The 21,557-nt window shown below is 39.6% G+C and overlaps 1 protein-coding gene across 4 annotated transcripts in view; it reads left to right on the plus strand.

Annotated features, from left to right (window-relative positions):
- The window catches only part of dock3 (dedicator of cytokinesis 3), a 557,701-nt gene that overhangs the window by 169,109 nt on the left and 367,035 nt on the right, over nt 1-21,557 (plus strand). For all 4 annotated transcript variants that reach the window (XM_048254372.1, XM_048254373.1, XM_048254374.1 and 1 more), the window contains exons 14-19: nt 1,273-1,398; nt 2,386-2,510; nt 2,767-2,929; nt 5,437-5,543; nt 14,617-14,788; nt 17,604-17,701. In XM_048254372.1, coding sequence (XP_048110329.1) covers nt 1,273-1,398; nt 2,386-2,510; nt 2,767-2,929; nt 5,437-5,543; nt 14,617-14,788; nt 17,604-17,701 — 791 coding nt within the window. The remainder of the gene's footprint in view (nt 1-1,272; nt 1,399-2,385; nt 2,511-2,766; nt 2,930-5,436; nt 5,544-14,616; nt 14,789-17,603; nt 17,702-21,557) is intronic.

Below are 21,557 nucleotides of genomic sequence, written 5' to 3' on the forward strand. Positions count from 1 at the left end.
AAGACGGGAATAACGCGAAAACGACAAGGGACAGCCACACGAAAAATATAAGCAGGATACACCGGTTCGGGCCTGAATTTTTAGAGTTGGAACCGTGTCAATAGCTCAAACGCTGTAGGAGCAGTTGTCCGTACAAAAAGTGGGTGAACGGGAAAATAAATAAATAAATAAAGTAAACTTAAGAAGAACAATAGTGGGCTTGCTAGATCAAACCCACTAATAAATAAAGAAAACTTAGGAAGAACAATAGTGGGCTTGCTGGATCAAACCCACTAAATATCACCTAGATATCTGTAATATTAAAATCAGAGGATATTCCGCTAACTAAGAGTTTGTCGATGTAGCCTTAATGATCACAAAATGCTTGTATGTAGGCTATTTGAGTTTCTTAAAGCTGAGCTGTGCTTAAATTGCACAATCAATGCCAATCAATTTCAATGTCAATCCATGTGTATACAAGTCATGTAATAAATAAATATTTTTTGAAGCCAATCCATGTCAAACAAATCTTTGTAGATCTGCTGTAGACCATGTACATGACTTGTACACACATGGATGGGCTTGGATTGCCTTAAAAAAATGATTACCCTAGCAACCAGCATATCAACCACGACGCACAGCGGAGGGGTCTTGTTCCGCCCTGAAGGGACTTATTTTCCCAATAATGACCGGCGTTCTATACATTATCCCGCTTATTACACAGCTACTTGCCAAAACGAAATAATAAACTCCCCACGATATGACTTTAGCCTAAATAGCCTAGCCTATTTGTTACCGTTCATCGTGGCATTTGCTGAGAAACATAGTTCGCAACAACACACGCTGAACTTGAATCAAACATTCTTTAGAACACAGCTGATCAACCGTCTGCTTTCACTTTTGAATGAAGTTCCAGTCCTTGCGTAGTGATAAGAAATACCTAAATTAGAAGCACAAACTCTGTTGCCATTGACAGCGGTCATTATTTTTTTCAGAGGTCCTTTCCTCAGAAATAATGACCGCTAGAACTGGGAAATCCCATTCAAGTCAATGGAACATTCTACTTGCCTTGTGAAGAGCCGTGTAATAATTGGATGTTAATGCAGATAACTTTTGATCCGTGTGCCCGATTTTCAAAAAAAGGGTACTGTTGTGATCCTTTTGGCAAACTGCACCTGATCAAGCCCACTCTTGCAGGTCCTTAGAAATGCAATTCTAGTTACTATGATTGTTATTTTTACCGTCTGTGTTTGTGTCTTTCTATAATAGTGATTTATATCTTTCCTCTCTTAGGACTGGTCATCTCTCTGCAGCTGTTGAGAGGAGAGATTGAGCAGGTCCAAAAAGACAACCCTATGGTTTTCAACAGAGGTGTAGCCATCACTCGGAAGGTGGGCTTCCCTGATGTCATCATGCCAGGTGACACTATGACAATATCTGCTGCAGTTAGTTACAATATTTAGCTACAATTTTCAATGCATCGTTTCAGTACAAACAGGCATCATTTGGTGATTTTGTGTGTTCTAAGTTCAAAATATAGCAGTGTGGATCCCTACAAAAAGCAGACTTCATCACTCATATACTCAAATCCTTGCACTGCTTGAATATAAGATTTTAAATGGATTTGGACCAAAATACCTTTTAGATATGCTCCAACAACACCTTCCAGACCTCTCAGATCACAGGAGAAGCACTTACCAATAAAACCCTATGTCAGAACAAAACAACAGGTGAAACAGCATTTAGCTACTATGTAGTCCATGTGGAATATATTTCCCAAGGACATGAAATATACTCCAACTACTACCAGTTTTAAATCAAAACTTAAGACCAAACTATTCACAGCTCATGTACTGTATCCTCTTTTTATTCTTCATTTTATTTATTTACTTCAAAAAAACAGACTCCACTCTGTGTTTTATGGATTGTAATTATGTGCTTTGTGACTTTTATGATGATTTATGTTATTATTATTATTATTATTATTATTATTATTATTATTATTTCATTCACTCCATGCTTTCACTTACCACTGCTTGTTATTCTCTGTTCTCTGATGGTGTAAAGCACATTGAGTTGCCTTCATGTACAAAAGGTTCACATAACCAGAATTTGCTTGCTTGCCACAGTTACGTCTGTCCAGCTCTCTACAGTGACTTTTTTTAAATGCCAGGTTATTTTGTAGTGATACTCAGTGCAACATTTAAGAAATAATCAGTCATGCCTTATTTTGTTCGCAAAGTGCAACTGATCACTCACAGCCTGGAGCTCTGAATATATTTGTAATGGCCTCTTTATATCAGCACCTTATTTATTCTAGGTGAGGAAACACAAAATGTTTTTTCAACCATGCCATTTGAAACTGATCCTGAAGAACCTTTGGGCATCTGCATATCTGTGACCTAGGTGACATCCGGAATGACCTGTACTTGACATTAGAGAGAGGAGACTTTGAGAGGGGCGGCAAAAGTGTTCAGAAAAACATTGAGGTGACGATGTATGTGCTGTATGCTGATGGGGAGGTCCTGAAAGTATGTCATCCTTTTTGTTGTTATATCACAGAAACCATTTTACCTTGTCATACAAATACACAACAAATAATAGTATAGTTTGTTTTTATTTGTTATTAAAGTTCAAATAATAGTATAGTTTGTTTTTGCAGTTTTGAAGATAAAACACCTACATGTAAGTAATGTTTAACCCAGTATTTATTTAACAATATTAAAATGCTGTTTCTCTTTCTGTGTTTTTGTGTACTTGTTCTTTTTGCTGTGTATTTTGTCTCAGGACTGCATCAGCTTGGGGACAGGTGAAGTTTGTATCACTGAATACCGTTCCTTTGTGCTGTACCACAACAACAGTCCCCGTTGGAGTGAGATCCTCAAGCTTCCCATCCCTATTGACCGCTTCAGGGACTCGCATTTGCGCTTCGAGTTCAGACATTGCTCCAGTGAGGCCTCTCTTCCTACTATGGCGTTATTGTCTCACGCATAGACATATATACATAGATACCACATTGTCTGTTGAGGAATATGTCAACACGGCCGCCATATTGGTAGGGGCAACACTTTCCCGTAAATGAATGGAGGCTTATGATGAGCTGAAGGAGTTTTGGGCTATGAAGTCCTCAAACTCATAAATATTTCAATCGATGGGCATAAATTATACTTCATTGTTAAAGGAAGCTAAACTACATGAAGAAAATAAAAAAATAACACTATTTAGGTGGAGAAAAATAAATATTTTTTGAGAACGATTAAAAAAAACACCCAGAATCATTACAATATAGTTTTGGATTTATTTAAATATTTGGCATATACCAGTTTCGTTCGTACTGTATACACTTGCCATTACACCTTAGTCCAGCAGATGGTGGTGGTAATGCACTCCGTTTGCAAACTGCTAAAAAAAAAACTCACTGAAGGAAGCAATGCCCCCCTCTTCCCCCTACTATCATTAATGGTCAACCAGTTGAGATAGTACAAGAGTACAAGTACCTTGGCATAATTATTGACAGTAAGCTATGTTTTGATTCATACACTGATGCTGTTTGTGCCAAAGCCCATCAGCGCATGTACTTTTAGTAAATTTGGTCTCTGCATTTATCCCAATCCGTGAATTAGTGAAACACACTGCACACAGTGAACACACAGTGAGGTGAAGCACACACTAATCACGGTGCAGTGATCTGCCTGCAACAACAGTGGCGCTCGGGGAGCAGTGAGGGGTTAGGTGCCTTGCTCAAGGGCACTTCAGCCGTGGCCTACTGGTCAGGGTTCGAACCGGCAACCCTCCGGTTCCAATTCCGAAGCGCTAACCGGTAGGCCATGGCTGCCCAATATAGAGCTGATACATTGAGTAACAAGTAATGACTAGCCTAATGAGTAAATTTTAGCTCTAGCCTACAGTAAAACCTTATAGCGGCGTGGACAAAAGGAATGACTGCTAATGTGTTGAATCTTCACCTAAATAAAGTCAGGGTTTAACAGTCAAAACGTATGTTTATCTGTAAAATTTGTTCACAATATGAAAGTGTAGACTGTATACTGTCGAATTATGCGAAAATGTGAAATTCGTCATTTTAACCCGTACGTTTGTTTATCGTGGATTTTCTCAAAATAGCACCGCGCGCAAAGCGACTGGTTTCGCCTTGCAGGGTCACATATGATCTGAATCTAATTAAGACGTATTCCACTCTGCTAGGTGGCTAGTTATATAGTTTGTTTTTAATAGCAAACAGAAATATCAAGGTAGCAACAGGTCATTATCGAAACTCCCCCTATTACCGTCGGTCCCGTATTTCCGCCATCTTGTGTGTATGTGTCACTTAATATCCATTTCTATACAAACCAAGACGGCGGATTCCTAAAGAAACGCAAGCACCCACACCATAGGTGTATCTAAATTAGCTATGTACCAAAAATTACATTTTACCGTGACTCGAAGAGCTGTAAACAGTGTTGGCTGCGTGTACACATCCGCTTGGAGCTCCAGTGGAATTTCAATTTCATGACGAGAATTCTCAGTCTAACCGTTCATGTGCCGTTGAAACGGCGTAAATAGGCGACCCATCAGGCCAGCACTATAACTCAGAGCGTGGTAAACAAAATCGGATATTTCAGGCAGTAAATGCTCCCGTTAAGAACCAAACCAGATTTTGTTCAAATCTACACACCTATGGCTACTGAAAAATGTAAGGTTAATTTAGCAAATGTTATTTTGAAGTGTTAAAAAACATTGTTGTTTTAGAATTTCCGAACAAAAGTGGTGATAATTGGGGGTGTTACGATACATCCTTTCATTGTCAAAGCAATGACGACTGCTTATAATAACTTAATGTATGCTTATTGTCAAATTGTGCAAATGAGTCTAGAGTCTAGATCGATCCCAGTGCCCCAGTGCAGTGACGGGGACACTGTACTGTAGGAGATGCCGTCCTTCGGATGAGACGTTAAACCGAGGTCCTGACTCACTGTGGTCATTAAAGATCCCATGGCACTTATCGCAAAGAGTGGGGGATTCCCCAGTAGCCTGGCTAAATTTCCAGCTTGGCTCATCAATCTGGCCACTGTAATTGGCTCATTCACTCCCTCACTCGCCACCTCAAGCTGATGTGTGGTAAGCATTCTGGCGCATAATGGCTGCCGTGCATCACCCAGGTGGGTGCTACACATTGGTGGTGGTTAGTGAGGTCCCCCTTTCCATGTGAAGTGCTTTGAGTTTTGAGAAAAGCGCTATATAAATGTAACGTGACGCACAGACCACACATAGCCTACTGATATTGCTGATATCATGTGTTATTAGTCATTTGAGGTTGTATCTACCTTATGTTAAGACCTGTTAAGACCATATGATTTTTAATAATGTTCTGACCATAGATTTCAAAGAGGGTTTCTTTTTCACATGACTGTAAATACCAGTGTCTAATGATGACTTTGGCCATTCCTACCATCACAGCTAAAGATAAGGGAGAAAAGAAGCTCTTTGGCTTTGCCTTCACGCCACTCATGAGGGAGGATGGAACTACGTTGACTGATGAAAGTCATGAACTCTACGTTTACAAGGTCAGCAGGCTCTCTCTTATTATAGCTATAGGCTATCAGATACTATTAAGTTTTAGATTAGATTGTCATTTTCATTGATTGTCAGAGTTATGCACACATCCAAAGATATAGTGAATATTGAAACAAGTAATTAATTAAAGCATTAGAGCAGTTGGTAATAACAGATACAATTATTCTTCTTCACTTGTACAAGCAACAAGTTTCTCAGGCTGAATGATTCTTGCAGAACTGCTAAAAAATAGGCTTTAGTTCAGTGTGTATACCTGTTGCCTTTCTCTTATAACATGGAACAACAAAAACCTATTTTCTCCAAAAAGAAACCTTGTGTGTAATTATGTTGCATAGATATATTTAAAGGTACATTATGCAAGATTTCCCCCTTAATATAACCTTAACTAAGCCAATTTGATAGTAAATGAACTTGTTATAGGTGAATCGTTCACCTAGCATAGCAATACAGCATAGACATAGCGAGTTGCTACCGAGAACCAGACATGCAACTTCAAGAACGGCGGCCCGACCAAATGCTCCCTGCTCTGTCTCCGTTCGTTCTAATTCCTTGTGTTTTCTGGTAGACGCTCCATTCGTTTCCATGGTCTCTCGCGCTCATCAAAGATCCTTGATTACTACTCCGCTGTAACCCTCTCTGGTTTTACTGTAAACTGCGCGCAGCCAATGGGCGTATGAAACGTCATCACGTAGCATTACGGCACAGTGGTCATGGGAAAGTAGGAAGTACTGCCAGGGGGATATATGACCGAGAACAGAGCCTTATGTATCATGCATGTAATGCCTCATGCATCACCGCCCTAACTGGCTAGTAAGTTTTTATTAACACCTGCCAAAATGAATTTAAACCCGCATTTGGCGGGTTGGCGGTGTTAATTTAGAACCCTGGTGAGAGCCATGAAAAAAATCACCGTCAGATTTTGACAAGGTAAATGATAAAGTTCTAGGGTATTTAATTGGACTTTATCAATGTGGCAAACACCTTTATTCAAATGCAGCATACTTATTTGAACTATCTTTTAATTTGAACAACCAGTGAATTCCAGCTGATTGTAATGGTGCCCTTTTGATAGCAGTTATGTGCGTGTGTAAAAGTCAAGCAAGCTAAAAATTGAATAAAATAAACATCTAATTTTGCCAATACGAGTAAATGTGATAACATTCCATGGTTAAATAACTTGTGATCTAACACTAGCATGGTAACAAGCGCAGAATCTTAGAAAGCTAAAGGATTTCGGTATAGCAACAATGGTATCCACTGTGACCTAGCAAACTATTCAACAGTATCCAATCTAAAATCTTTATTAATCTCATCTCTGAACACTGTATGACACAGTCCTTTTTTATGAGTTGTTCTCACATCCACTTTCTTACATTTACATACATTTACAAAATATTTTCAGATTTTTAAAATGTTAAGTTCCATGTTGGTCATTCCTGTACTTTTGCTGATGTTTTTGTTTTTCCTATACTAGAATCACCATCAACTGTTTTTCATCAACCGTTTTTTATTCAGAGAGAAACTGATCTAGATAATTTGGGCAGCAATGATTTGGGCACAATATTGTTAATTTGCTTTCAGAGGTGCAGTAAATTAAAATGTTTTTGGTCAGACTCAGATATAGAAATTTGCATGAGTGTTAGGATGATTATTTTTCATTTTTTAAATGTTTGTGGGTGTGTCTGTATTTAATCCTGGATGCTTTGGCCGTTGGTTTGGCATGCTTGACATAATTTGTCCCTTGGGCCAAACTATTTGGGGACCCCTGCCGTAGTGTCTCGACACTGTTGAAGGCCTTCTCATAATCAATGAAATTGATATAGAGAGGCGAAGCGAATTCCACTCTAGTAACTGTTCCAAAATGATGCACAATATTGTGATATGGTCGGTGCAAGATCTGTCGTTGCGGAAACCAGCCTGCTGGTCTCGGAGTTGGGGGTCGACAATGTCTTGTATCCTGTTCAACAGCACATGGTTGAACACCTTACCAGGAATGGACAGTAGAGTTATTCCTCTGTAGTTGGAGCAAATGCTCAAGTCCCCTTTATTTGGGAGCTTGATACGGTAGCGCTCCTTCCATTCAGATGGTATTTACTCCCTTTCCTAGATTTTCTTGAAGAGGGAGTAAAGCATCTCCCGCCCACACACACATCTTCACTGTCATCACTCACATACATCATACATACAGTACTCTGCTTGCAATAGTAAGTCCCTTCACCATACTTGCAGTACACTGCCCCCCCCTCTCCCCTACATACACAGCACATTATTTCATCAGGAAGCTTCTCCAACACACATCCCCAACATACTTACAGCACACTGCCCCCCCCTTCCTCTCATGAGGAAGCTTCTCCAACACACATATTGCACACTGCCCTCTCCCCACATGCACAGCACACTATCCCGTCTCCCCTGTCATCCCCCCAACACACACACCAAGACCCCTGGCAGTTGGGTTAGCCCCTTGAGCCGTGGATCTGCCCAAGGTTTCTTCCTTGGTAAGGGAGTTTTTCCTTGCCCCTGTTACTCTTGGGTGCTCCTTGTTGGTGCACCCCCAATCCCAATCCTCCCCCACCTTTCTTATGCAGCCCTTGTCACTTAATCTACTAAACCCCTCTTCTACTGCACTTTTTACCCCCCCCATTAATGCACAAATAGGCTGATACCAGACATAATTTCACTGCATTTCTTACTTCCAGTAACTATATGCATGTGACAATAAACTTCCTTGTATCCTTGTATCTCCACACCGCTCTCGATGTTGGCTTTCAGCACCTCTGCTGGTTTTATTACAGAAGACTGTTAAGAACACTTACTAACTGTCCCCCTACCAGCTCCTCCAACCCAGTATCGCAAGGATTTGTTGTACTGTCACGTTTGTTCAATCTATCATTCGTGCATCCGCTTCGTTCGTTTGTTGCTACACACGTCATCTCCAGGGGTTCAGTTTTACTTGTGCAGATGCGCCTACATTGAATGAGCGCTGGGAGTTACAGGGAGTTAGAAGAAAGTTTCTCGTAACTGCTTCCTTGTTGGAATGTGCAACAATGTACAAAATGTAAGGGATACCTATGTGATTCTGCAACAGTGGTAGACTACTGAAAACAGTTTTCTATTGTGTTTATTTATAGGCCTACAGTAGCTGGACACGTAGCCTACAGAAAACACATTTTTGAATTGATGTGTTATGCTGACTTGTTAAATGTAAACCAACAATGGTTTATTAAAACATCACAGTAATTTGTTTCATCAGTCATCATGTTAATATATCTGGTCATCTTCTTTATCTTTAAGGCTACACCGTTTCAAGCAGCAACTCAAAAAATGAAATAGGCCTGGGCTAGCCTAAACACATTGCAACATCGAGAGATTTTCTGGAAAGAAAATGATTTACGGACCACTAGCTGCATTAAGCTACACTTCAGTGTTTGTCTTGAAACAATTCCGGCATAATTGCTTTGAACGTTTCAGTCTTCCGTCCCCCATGCCTGCTTTATCCCAGTCAACACACCCATGTGGGGCCCATATGGGTTGGACATGGGCTGGTGAGTGGGGCCCATGTGGGCTGCCCAGCTGGGCCCCTGTTAATTTTGTCCGGAGGTTCCATGGTGCCCCCATGTGGGCTAGCCCAGATGGGCTGAAGGTGGGCTTCATATGGGCCCTAGCTAAAACCCACATGGGCAACCCAGGTTTCTCCCATCTGGGGCCCACACGCTGGGCCCCATGTGGGCTGCCCAGCTGGGTCCCAGTTAATTTTGTCCGGGGGTTCCATGGTGGGCCCATGTGGGCAAGCCCAGATGGGCTGAAGGTGGGCTTCACATGGGTCCTAGCTAAAAATCCACATGGCCAACCCAGGTTTCTGGGCTGATTATGGGTTCCTGCTATTCTGGGTAAAATTCATTTTGGGGGCTTATTTTAGTCAGCTCATACAGTTCTTTAACCGTTAGGTGTAAGGTGTTCATATGTTTGTTACACAGTCAATCCGGGTCTGTTGAACCCACCACATTATAAGGCTTTTTCAATACAGGCATAACAATGTATGTAAAAATACTTGACAGATGTTCACTTTAGTTCAGTTACCAATGATAGACTTAATTTATGGTTATTTGCTATTTAACTCATCACATTTATGATCACCATTTTGTGAGAAAACAAGTAAATTCAATTATAAAAAGGTAAATAGAAACAAGTTTTTTTTAATCATTATTGGTGCTTATTTCTTAGAACTTAATCAGAACAGGTGAAAGTGCTTGAAATGTAAGTTTTGTAACTTTGTGTGGGGATAGCAGATGCAGAAAGCCAATGAGTTTGAGTGAGAAGAAATAATAAATAGCATAATTTTCTTTTTAGATTTACATTGAAAGTGGGTCCCACAGACCCAAACACCTTACAAGTGTTAAAAAAGCTATAATAACAAAGAGACTAGTAATATAATTCAATACCTTTTTATTTATGTAAAATTAAGAAAACATGCCCCCCTCCCTAGCACCAATGAGCCACTTGGAGACCGTTCTCGGCATCTTTACGGGTGATTTGGCTGGTCATGCCATTTTTCTTTAAACCTCCTGCAAGAAACAAATATAACGGTCACATACTTCATACTGTATTGTCTAACACAACTCTCAGCCTGGACTGCAACTATGTTAAGAAAAGCGCTATATAAATGAAGATTATTATTAGAACTACACACATACTCTTGAACACACAAGTTAGGCAACTGAGAGACGTGCAAACACACTGCCCAGCCAGGACAACAAAAATGGACCTGTTTATAACATTAGGGTATTGTGACATCTTTGTAGTATCATTACATAGGGCTGGGACACCCTATGTACTGATACTAGACAAAAAAATAAAAATAATAAAAAATAATAAAAATAAATAAATAAAAACAGCCAGTTAAGCTTTAAACAGCCGCAGGAACTTCAAAGATCACTAGACCAAATACAAGACATGAAAGCAGTTTATCAACAAGGCTATCCCGATTTTAGAACTGTTACATTCATGGCGTTTACAACTGTTACAACAGTAGGGTACCGCACATTTTAATGGTTGCGTCAGGTTGTAACAAAGGTAGGTCTTAGGCTAGCCTAGGCCTATATGTCGCTGTTAAGTTTAATTCTGAAATTCTGATGCAAATGTCATAGTTGAAAACGTATCAGAAGTTCAGAAATAATCACGTTATGCAGTCAGCTTAAGACCTCTGCAGAAAGCTACATGAAGTCGAATCCCCCAAACGTTTCACATTTTTTCTTTTCCTTTTTTTATTTTGCAGGCGTCACGTGACCGCGGTATTGCAGTAATGCGGTTACCTTCCCAGCCCTATCAGTATAACTTAAAACATTATCCACATGCACACCTACCATATATTACTTCATACAGTTGTAAGGCCTTGAACTCTCTCTTCCCGTTTTGGCCCACAAAGTTGTACTGCCTGGGTAGGCCATGGTCTAGGAGGATGGTCATCATCCTTCTTGTGGCCTCGTCAACAGTTGTCCCCCCTATGTCAGTTACAGCTGCAACCTGAGGGGGAACGTTATTCGAAGCAAAGTTATCTATATTCAGGGCTTAAATTTCACTGCGGGATTGCGGGTATTGCGCATAATTTGTTCAAGTCCCGCAACTCTAGACATCATAATGCGAGAAATTCATGAGACATGACTCAACATTCATACCAAACCTTTCATGAATGTGGAAGACAGAATGACGACAGCTTGTCAAAATAAAAGTCACAAAGCAGCATTGTCGTTTTTGGTCCAAACCTCTTACCTGATCACAGCACATCTGAGTCAATGGGCTACTCCAGTACCAAAAAGACAGAACATGGTCAAGCAAATAATTTTTGTTTCATAAAAATGTATTTGTTTTATGATGTAACCTTTGCAGATGATTTCTCATCTTTTGCTTCTGGGAATGTTCAACCGTTCCAGGTTACACAAATCTGGGTCAGCTGAATGTAGTTAGTTAGCTAGTTTACCTCCCAGTGTTAAACTCAGTGATTACTGAATACTTCACAACTTGTATAGTAAAGTGACATTCGATGTAGACTTCATAAGATATTCATGAAATATTTACAAAGGCTGGAGAGATTAAATTAATGGTATCCGGGTTACACAAATACGATGTTGGACTTTTATATTAGTTTTCGTTGTTCTGTCTTCCACATACATGAAAGGTTTGGTATGAATGTTCAGTCATGTCTCATGAAACAGTCATGAATGCTTTATGTGCAGTTTATGACAGCTGCTATGAATGTGTTATGAACTCACCCGTCAAGTAAAGTGTTACCAAGATATAAGTGTTATAGTTTAAACGTCAATATGAAGCATTCAAATTACTAAATATGTTTAGCTACTAGTAATTACTAGTAAAATGCTATACATTAAAAAATACATTATTAACTAAATACACTATATGAATTTAAAAATATATGAAATAGAAACATATCATGTAAGCCATCATTTTCAGTGTGTGTTTGTGTGTGTGGAGAGAGTCAAGCAGAATCTAGGATGTCCACTGTTGTGAATGATCCCACTACAGTATATATTACTGATGACGTCAGGGTGGTGGGGGCCCCAAAATTAAACACATTTTTAAAAAAGTATCGAAGAAGTATCGAAATCGCAATTCTTCACTTGGTATCAGAATCGACCCCCCCTCCTCCCCCCCAAATTGTGTAAATCCCCCCTTCTTGAATAACCTAAGGGGGGAATTCCCCCCCATTTTGAAAAATGAATTTTAAGCCCTGTATATTGCTCACTGGAGTAAACCACCCAACATGAACATCAACAGAACTGCCAGAAGCATGGGTGTGAGCACACTGAGGAAGTTCACTGCCCAATAAAATTGAGTTGCACCACCCTAGACTTAACATACATACCAGTTTGGACATGAAGTTTGGATTTGCCAGTTTTCCTTCCATGACTTCCACATCCCTAACGGTCTTTAGGGGGAAACCTTCTGGGTTAGAAGAGACGGTGGCGCCAATGTTGCCACGCTTTCAGCCCTACATTAAATTAAGCAAAGTTGCTCATTTATTGCAAAAGCAATATATCTTCAATTCATTTATCGTACTTCAAACCGTGTGTGTGCTATGATAATAGCCTTGAACTGACCATGAAAATCTGAAATAATTCTCACAATTTATTTATGTGACACTAAATGAAGATCAGATCACATTTTGTGACCAATTTATGCAGAAAACCAAATAATTCCAAGGGGTTCACAAACTTCTACATTTTGGCTGTATGCATTCTCTCTACAATTAAAGGCCTATTCACACCAAGAACGATAACGATAACTATAAACAAATATCTTTCTCATGAATGACGACGTTCACACATAAACTATAACGAAAACGACATGAAGAACGATATCATTCGGGATCACTTTCAGAGCGATTTTGAGAACAATAAAAAGCTAATAGCCAATCAGAAGAACCCATCGGCGTCACATTCATTAACACAAGGAGAGACTTTGGCTATCGTTGTTTAGTGTAAACGCTTTTATCATTAACGTTATGGTTATAGTTATCGTTATTGGTGTGAATGTAATTGAAGTATGCAGCTCTCCATTTTGAAAACCATCCACCAAAAACACCTCATAACTGTGTTGAGGTGAATTGCTCTCCACTGTATTTAAATATCTAGAACTATTTATTCTGACGTCGTGAAAACGTTGTCAGCAATAAACAAGCCATTAAGTAGCCTAGTGATACCTAAGTTAACATTACGGTCCAATACAATCGCTAACGTCACCGAACGCAGAATAACACCAGGACAAGGATGAGGGCAGCATCACAGCAGCAACGATCATAGAAAGGCATTTGTAAAAAAAGAGACACATTTACGCTTGCCATAACGTTAACGCTTGCCATGGTTTGATATTACATCTGACAGGATGCTATCTTGCAATCAAATCTAATTCTTTAAATGACATGGACGAAATTACATGTTTAAATCATTCATTTTTTGGGCTGGCATGCGTCGACATAATCGATTAACTTTATTAACGTTAGGACTAGGCTAGATTCTACCTGCGTCGGAATCATTACGGAATACTAACACATTACCCTAATAGATTTTTAAATATATATTGTTAATTTTATATAACTGCAGTAACCAGCATGTCATATCAACATACTTTATCGTTGTTTTTTTTTATGTATTTTTTTTATTGTGGCCCAGTTGGGACCCATGTAGTGCCCGTGTTTAGTTTTAGCACGGTGTATTTTATCAGGGTTGTCCATGTGGGCCCCAACATCAAAGCCCACTTTAAGCCCATGCCCAGCTGAAGCCCAACTAACCCAAGTAAGGCCCATGTGGGCCCCACATAGACGTGTTTGCTGGGATATGTCCCGGACGGCCAGAAAGGACGAATGAAACAAAATGTTTGTTTGAACGTGAACGGTTTTGTTCAGAGCTGAAAATGCAATTGTGTTTGACAGAGGGCAGATGTAGGTTGCTAGTGACAAAATATTAGCTTTCAGTGTGGTAGCCTACGATGCCTTTGTAAAATAGCCTATGTTTAATTAAAACGTGTTTAATTCTTCCTGGTTCCTACAACCAGACAGCAAACTGTATGTTACCGTCACTCTGTCTCTTTCGTTGCTCGTTGGTTTTTGGCCTCTCCTATTGCGTCTGGAGGCATTTTGATCGGCGTCCGTTTGGGAACGCCCTTTGGAAATGGGCTGTGAATCTTCCCCAGACCAGACTAGGCTGTTCACAATTTGACTTACATATCCGGTATGATAATGCATTAATCCTAATTTAGTGTCAGAAAGTTCAAATAGTCCAGCGTTGGAAATGGAATTGTCCAGGGGATTAGGAGGGGATTGTCATAGGGCAAGATTTTGCACATTCTTGCTGTCTGCAGCTTTAGATAACAGTTGATCAACTCTCATCATAGTGAAGTACAGTATGTTTCCTTAATGATGTAATAGGTTTATTTAATCTCTCTTGCTGTCTCTCTCTCTCTTTGTGTGTGTGCATGGGGGTGTATGTGTTGGTGTGTCTGTTTGTATATTTTTGCTTGTGTTTGTGGATCTTTGGTGGTATTTTTCAGTGTGATGACAACACTACCTTCAGTAACCATGCCCTTTACTTGGGCTTACCTTGCTGTAAAGATGACTTCAATGGCTGCCCCAACATCCCTTCCAGCGTCATATTCCAGCGTAGCATCAAAGAGACATTATGGATCTCAACGCAACTCTCCTCCACCAAGTTGACACAGAATGGTATAGCCACTAAATTATTACACATTGGTGTGTGCTTTTTGTGTAGTTCTCAGATGCAGTGGAGCATATGGGACCTTTATTAAACGTGGGATAAAATGTATCTTATATTGCCACATCCTTCATTGCCAACATGCATTGTACAACCATTTAATTATCTCCCTACATGATACCTGTATGTTGAATTGCCTTATAGTACAATATCTCAATATATATTCAAGAGGATATTTAGTTTTTTGTGCTATATTTGTTTGAGTGAATGTTCAATGAATGATTTTGAACATTCATGATTTAACGTAATTCTGGCATTCTTGAAAAAAGTTAAATAAGAATTGTAGATTAGGTAGGAGTTGGGCATTACTAATGCTTTGTTTAATGTCTGCATTTTTGGTTGTGGTCAGGTGGAATTAAAGCATTCACTGATGTTGTGTTGCGAGTGAACCCTTACATCACTGTTATGTGCACTCTCATGCTGAACAAAATGAACCAGATTGATTGTGATTGGCTAAGGCTATGTTTATACATGGCCGGCTATTTTCATAAACGGACATTTCACCCTCTCCATTTTCAAAAATAACATTGTGCACACCTGTCAGTTTTCAGAGAAGTTTCCCTGTGTATATATGCCGCCAAGAGCATGCCAAACCTGTCGGTGGCAGTGTAAGGAGAAGCTCAATCCCACGATAGCCAATCAGAATCCCAAAAATAGCAACAACAGCAACAAATCACTTCCTACTTCTCTTTAGAACTGTATTTGCAAATGCAAACAGGCCAAAAGCGTTTGCACAAACATAAAAATGAGTACCACCTTAATAACATCCATGATCAGTAGCCAAACAAACTGTAAACATAGGGCTCTCACATGACATTAGCATTTTCTGGTGCATAATGTGACGTTTGAGAACCTAAAACCCAGTTTCTCCCAGTTGACACAACACCACATAACCATCCATGCTTTGCAACCAAACATTGTAAAAAGCAACGGGCATCAATAAAAATGTGACAAGGACACTAAAGTCTTCTTTATTGTTTGTATTAAAGTTGTATTATACTGAGATAACAACCCAAGGGTTCTCCTCAACACTGTTTCTAACATTCAAACAGCTGGACATTCTGGCTCAATAATATATAGCATATAATGATAATAATGATTTTTGGATATATTTCAGTAATACAGTTTGAGAATATGAGTAAAAATTCACAGTCTCTATGACCTTCAGGATGCACTGTGACTACCGCTGTAACACTCCCACAATCGGGTGTAATAGACTCGTATTGGCCTTCCTCCAATCAATTATACAATAAATATATTGAAAGATTATAATCCTGAATAGGATATACAATTAATATAAGAAGCATGAAATGAATAACAATCTAAATATTGAAACAGTCTTTGGCGTAGGCCCCAGTCCATAAATCGGCAAACAGTGCAGAGATCTCAGATCCTGCCAGTGGGGTATACTACGAAGCACGTTAGACATATCTAGGCTATGTAGACATATTGAAGCTTCACAAAGCCTTGACTCAGGGGTATACATTAAGTGATACACTAGCAGTTATGTGATATATTTGTCAAACTAGGCTTTCAGCTCAGATCTGTACGCGTTCTCGGTGTTGGGATGACGTTGGCCAATCGTGAAACGTGGAGACGCACAAGACCGCCTATATTAAAAAACAATTACTTCCGCATTTATGAGCGATAGTGTGATCTACACTGCGGTCATTTTTAGTGTCTAGCCTATAACATCAAATAAATCAATTGTCATCAGATATTGTATGGTATGCACGTCTATAGTGGCATATTTGCACACACAACACTATTAAAGCGCATTCGAGATCCAAAATGTTTGTAGAGGCGGAGCTCCACCTGTAAGATATATGACAGAATCCTACACGTGAGAACTTCATTTTTCAAGACAATTGATTGGCCAGTGGGCAGTAGATTACACGATTTGAGCTATAACTTAGCATATAACCTCCTCCCGACCAGGTTTAGTTGCGAGCATAAGATACCATGGTGATATAGCGACGCTAAAACAGATCCACTTTCGTGTCACAGCATACCCTGGCTTTGAGCGCAACATACCTCGCTAACCCACTAATCGAGATTCATAGTCAACCCCACTAGTGAGGAAGGCAGGGGCGAGGAGCCTAACCTCAGCATAAGCTTAAGAGATGGACCAACTGGTTGTGGTGAAGTGGAGGCGTCAAAGTATTGGAATCAAATCAAAATATCAAATCTGACGTCTGACGTCTCACATCAGATTTGAGACCTGTCGACAATTCTCTCGACCCTTGTGGCTTGGTTTTCACTCTGACATACACCGACAACTGTGAGACCTTATAAAAAGAGATGTGTGCCTCTCCTACTAATGTCCAGTGAATTCATTTAGGCACAGGTAGACTCCAATCAAGTTGTAGAAGCATCTCACGGACCATTGATAGAAGTAGGATGCACCGGAGCTCAATTGCAAGCGTCATAACAATGGGTCTGAATACTTATGTAAATGGAATATTTCAGTCTTTTATTTTGTACAAATTCACGAAACACTCCAAACACCTGCTTTTTTGTGGAGTGTTGGAGTATTGTGTGTAGATTGATGAGAAAAAAAATGAATTGAATCCATTTTAAGATCAGTCTGAAAAATACACAAAATGTGGAAAACTTGAAAGGGTCTGAAAACTTTCCGGTTGCACTGTATATACATTGTTTTTTGTGTATCATGTCAGTCTTAATTTGCAATATTAGATATTGACTGATCATTGCACATCTATATTTGGTTGTTTCAATCATTGATCAATGACTTTTCATGGCAAGTGGACCTGCTGGCCTTGTTGAAGTGGAAGGCTCACACTGACCATGTGATGGACATCCTTGGCAGACTGCGCCATGTGAATGGAGAAGAAATTGTGAAGGTGAGCTAACTAAGTCTTTGATTTTTTAAAGGTTTTGCATGATATGTGCACCATCACAGAATACTATAAAAGTCTGCATCTGACAAAAATAGAATATCGTGGAAAAGTATTTTTTTCCCATAACTTATTTCAAAATGTGAAACTTCATCCAGATTCATTACACATAAAGTTAAATATTTCAAGTTTTTTTGTTTCAATCTAGATTATTTTAATCTTGATGATAACGGTTTACAGCTCAAATCCAGAATCTCAAAATATTAGAACAAAGATTTCATGATACGGAAATGTCAACCTGAAATGACCAGTAATTAGCTTCTTTTTTTTTTACTCAAAAGAACCATTTATATACTGTATATATTCAGGGTGTCTGTGCGGTAGTAAAAGGTAGTAAAAAGAATCTACCAAAATTAAGGCCCTTGAAAGGTAGTAAAAGGTAACAAACACAATTTGACTTGGTAGTAAATTTTTCATCACCACCTTAATATATGAGTTTCCATTTTTTGCTTATTATTTGTGTCTACATGTTTTAACAATCTAGCCTAATTCAAAAATATTTACGGTACTAACAGGACCTGAGTGAGTCGGAGTTGCTCGCAATGACGTAGAAGTAAACTTTGTAGAGTTCCATGGTTGATAGCCTATCAGCGGCGCAAACAACATATGATTGATGATATTACAGGGATGCAAACAGCGCGCTTTTCGGCGCCTCCCGCTTTTGTCAGTTTGGGCGACTTAAGCCCTCCTTACACTGACAGACTTTGGAAAGATTTGCAAAGATTTGGAAAATATTTTTGAAAGACTACAGTCTCAGACCCTCTCACATATAAAGACAAGTAGTAGAGTTTTAGGTCACAGACTATGATTTTGCAATGACTAGGGATCTTGCAGGGTCACTATTTACAAGACTGCAACTAGATTCCTTTAAATTATTACCCATCGTGCAATAGATAAACAGGAACTGAAATGATAGCCTACTAAACTCAAAGTCATATTTTTGTGTTTCTGCAGCATTGTTTCATGCGTGACATCCCTAACCAATATAGAGTTGTTCTGTCACGTGAAAGAGCCAACTAAATATGTATAAGAAATGACAAATATTATAAGAATAACAAATAATCATATAGGCTACAGCTGTCGCCTACTTTGCCCCTTCCTGTTTGGTGTTGGAGAGAGGTCACTATTGGTTTTTATAGTTCACGTCACTATTTGCATGAGCCACGACTAGAAAGACTTGCGATAATATCAAACATGTTTGGCACCTTACACTTAATGATCTAGTTGACGGGAGCGCGAGCGCGCCATGATTTCTGTCCGACTTTGGAAATTTTGTCGCCGACTGTGAAAACAGACCAAAATCGTACAATGTAAGGCCGCCATTAGAGCAGCGCAGAGCAGCATTTCGTATATGGGCTTGCTGGTCAAATGTCCGGTGGTTCTGTCACTCATCTGATAATATTTCATCATGTAGCAAAGGAGCGGTAGATGTAGGCTAGCCCATCGCTCTGATAGCAACTAAGAAAATATAGGCTACACTCATTCCGTTAGGAGGCAACACTCTCAGTTCGCTCTAGGCTACTTAAGCTGGAAGTTTGAACACACAACTGTGGACTTGATTAGTGTGTAAGCTTTTGTTCAGCTGACGCTGGTGCTGCCATCTGACTGATCATCCAGAACCGTACAATAATGACATTATTCCACCTATGAGCCTATCAGTAATGAAGTTCGAACTAGTCATAGTAACTGACAACATTTTTGTAATGTAACCTAGGCCTAGCATCTAATGTTATGTGGGAATATCAAGAAAACGATTGAAAACAATTCCTTACTTTAACCACACAAGTGCGTGTGTCATTTAGTAAAACGGTAGGAAAACTGAATCAAAGATGGCGCTGACCATCAACAAAAACAGCATGGAGTTTAAAGTCCCAGACATTTAAAGGGACAGCGATCACTCAAGACATAGGCCTACACCACAACTGAGTGATGAACGTGAAATGCTTTGAATAGCCTACAAAACACTGCATTTAGATGACAACAGAGTAGGACCACGCTAATCTAGTTAAATTTGAAAGCAAAGACAGGAGGTTTTAGGGGGGACAAGAGAACAAACTCTGTGTAACCTACCTGATTCCACAGTCAATTTTCTGTATTTGGCCTATAATGTAGCCAAATAATATTTGGCCTTTTAGAATCCATGAAAATTAACCAAAATCTATAATTTCCTATCGACAACAGACCCTAGCAACGCATTGGATCACATCGCTACAAATGTTGAACTATTAAAAAGAATCAAATCGTTGGCTTAAAGAATCAAACTTTGCATCCTTTGCATCCTTTGCATCCTTATAATTACTGTTGTTTTGGGAAGTATTTCTCATGCAAGTATCGCAACCATGCTGAGTAATGCAATGAAATCATAGTTTCAATTTTGCATTAGTAAAGCAGTCCACTCATGTTTTCAATGACTGCTTTAGTGTCATGTGCAACAACAATACCATAACAATAATAATGGTTTTATCTAATAATATATAGATTTCTGGGCCCATCCTTAGACTGGAGGGTTTTTTGTTTGTCTTTGCATCCCTGGATTAAATAAATTGCTCCTTTGGACAGTAGTTCTCTGCTTAAGTCTGTGTGTGTGAAAATGTGTGTTTGTGGGTAAGAGTGTGTGATGTGACACACTTTGGGCCCTATCATGACATTCTAAAGTGCATCGTCACTCGTCAAAAGTCTATTCAAATTTAGTAGGATGTCCAGTTCACATTGGGAGGGGTTTCGTTATTAAAAGTGGAGCGCATGGCGTAACAAGGCGTTCCTAGGTCTTTTAATCAGTCATATGGGTGTGTTTGGGACGTAACATCATTTTAAACCAATGAGAATAACATCGGTCATTCCCAAATGCAAATGCGGTATTTTGGCATTCAACGGCACATTTGAAGGAGGCTGCTTGCGAGACTGTATGAAATAGTCATTCTTAAACCATGCTTTACTAAAACCTAGCATAGCCTTCACGCATTTGCACTCGTCTATTATTTGAACTCATTGGCAAAGTGAAACTAACTTCACCAAGGAGTCAGTCAACGACAAGACAGTTATATGCAGTTACTTTCCCTATTGACTGACAATGGGTTACCACCGAAAACATAGGCTGGAAAAAGCAACACTTACCCTAATGTTGCTCAAATGACTGAATAAAACAACATTTATCCTGCAGAGGAGTTGCTTATATCTCGTGACAGTCGTCATCAGCTGTGCTCCATAATGTCTCTCGCCTCTCCCTAATCACTTTTAACCGCCATTACCAATTTGCAAATGATCGTGAATAACTACTCATCATGAGATGTACAGTATTTCGTAATATCTTTATTCTAATTATGTTTCCCATTGTAATCGTGCAATTTGTAATGCTTTGCATGGACGTGCGCTGGTGTGCGTTCATGAATGATAGAAGGATGGTGCCTTAAACCATAAGTGTCGAACGAGCTGGGCAACCAGTGAAAAGGGAAACATGCCCATGGCTGAGACTAAATCACCACAAGCTACCGGCATGCTGGGCCCCAATATGTTTCAGCGATTAGTGCAAGGCGAATGCCAGAATTTAACCACCGCCACCAGGATTTGTGAAGGTAAAATGAGGTACCTGAGTTAACGTGGGAGAGCAACTCTGAGCATCGAAAATGTCAAGAGGAGTTAGTTTGATGCATCCTGATGGATGACGTGGATAGCCCTTTTTGGGCGGCAGTCTTGGCTGCGCCGATGTGGAATGAGTGAGAAGTGAACCTCTTTGGAGAGAGGTTACATTTAAGCAGCACGTTAGCTAGATGGCTGCTGAAAATCAGGTAAAGTGTGAGCCGTA

This window comes from Alosa alosa, chromosome 10 (assembly GCF_017589495.1).
Source record: "Alosa alosa isolate M-15738 ecotype Scorff River chromosome 10, AALO_Geno_1.1, whole genome shotgun sequence".
NCBI lineage: Eukaryota > Metazoa > Chordata > Actinopteri > Clupeiformes > Clupeidae > Alosa > Alosa alosa.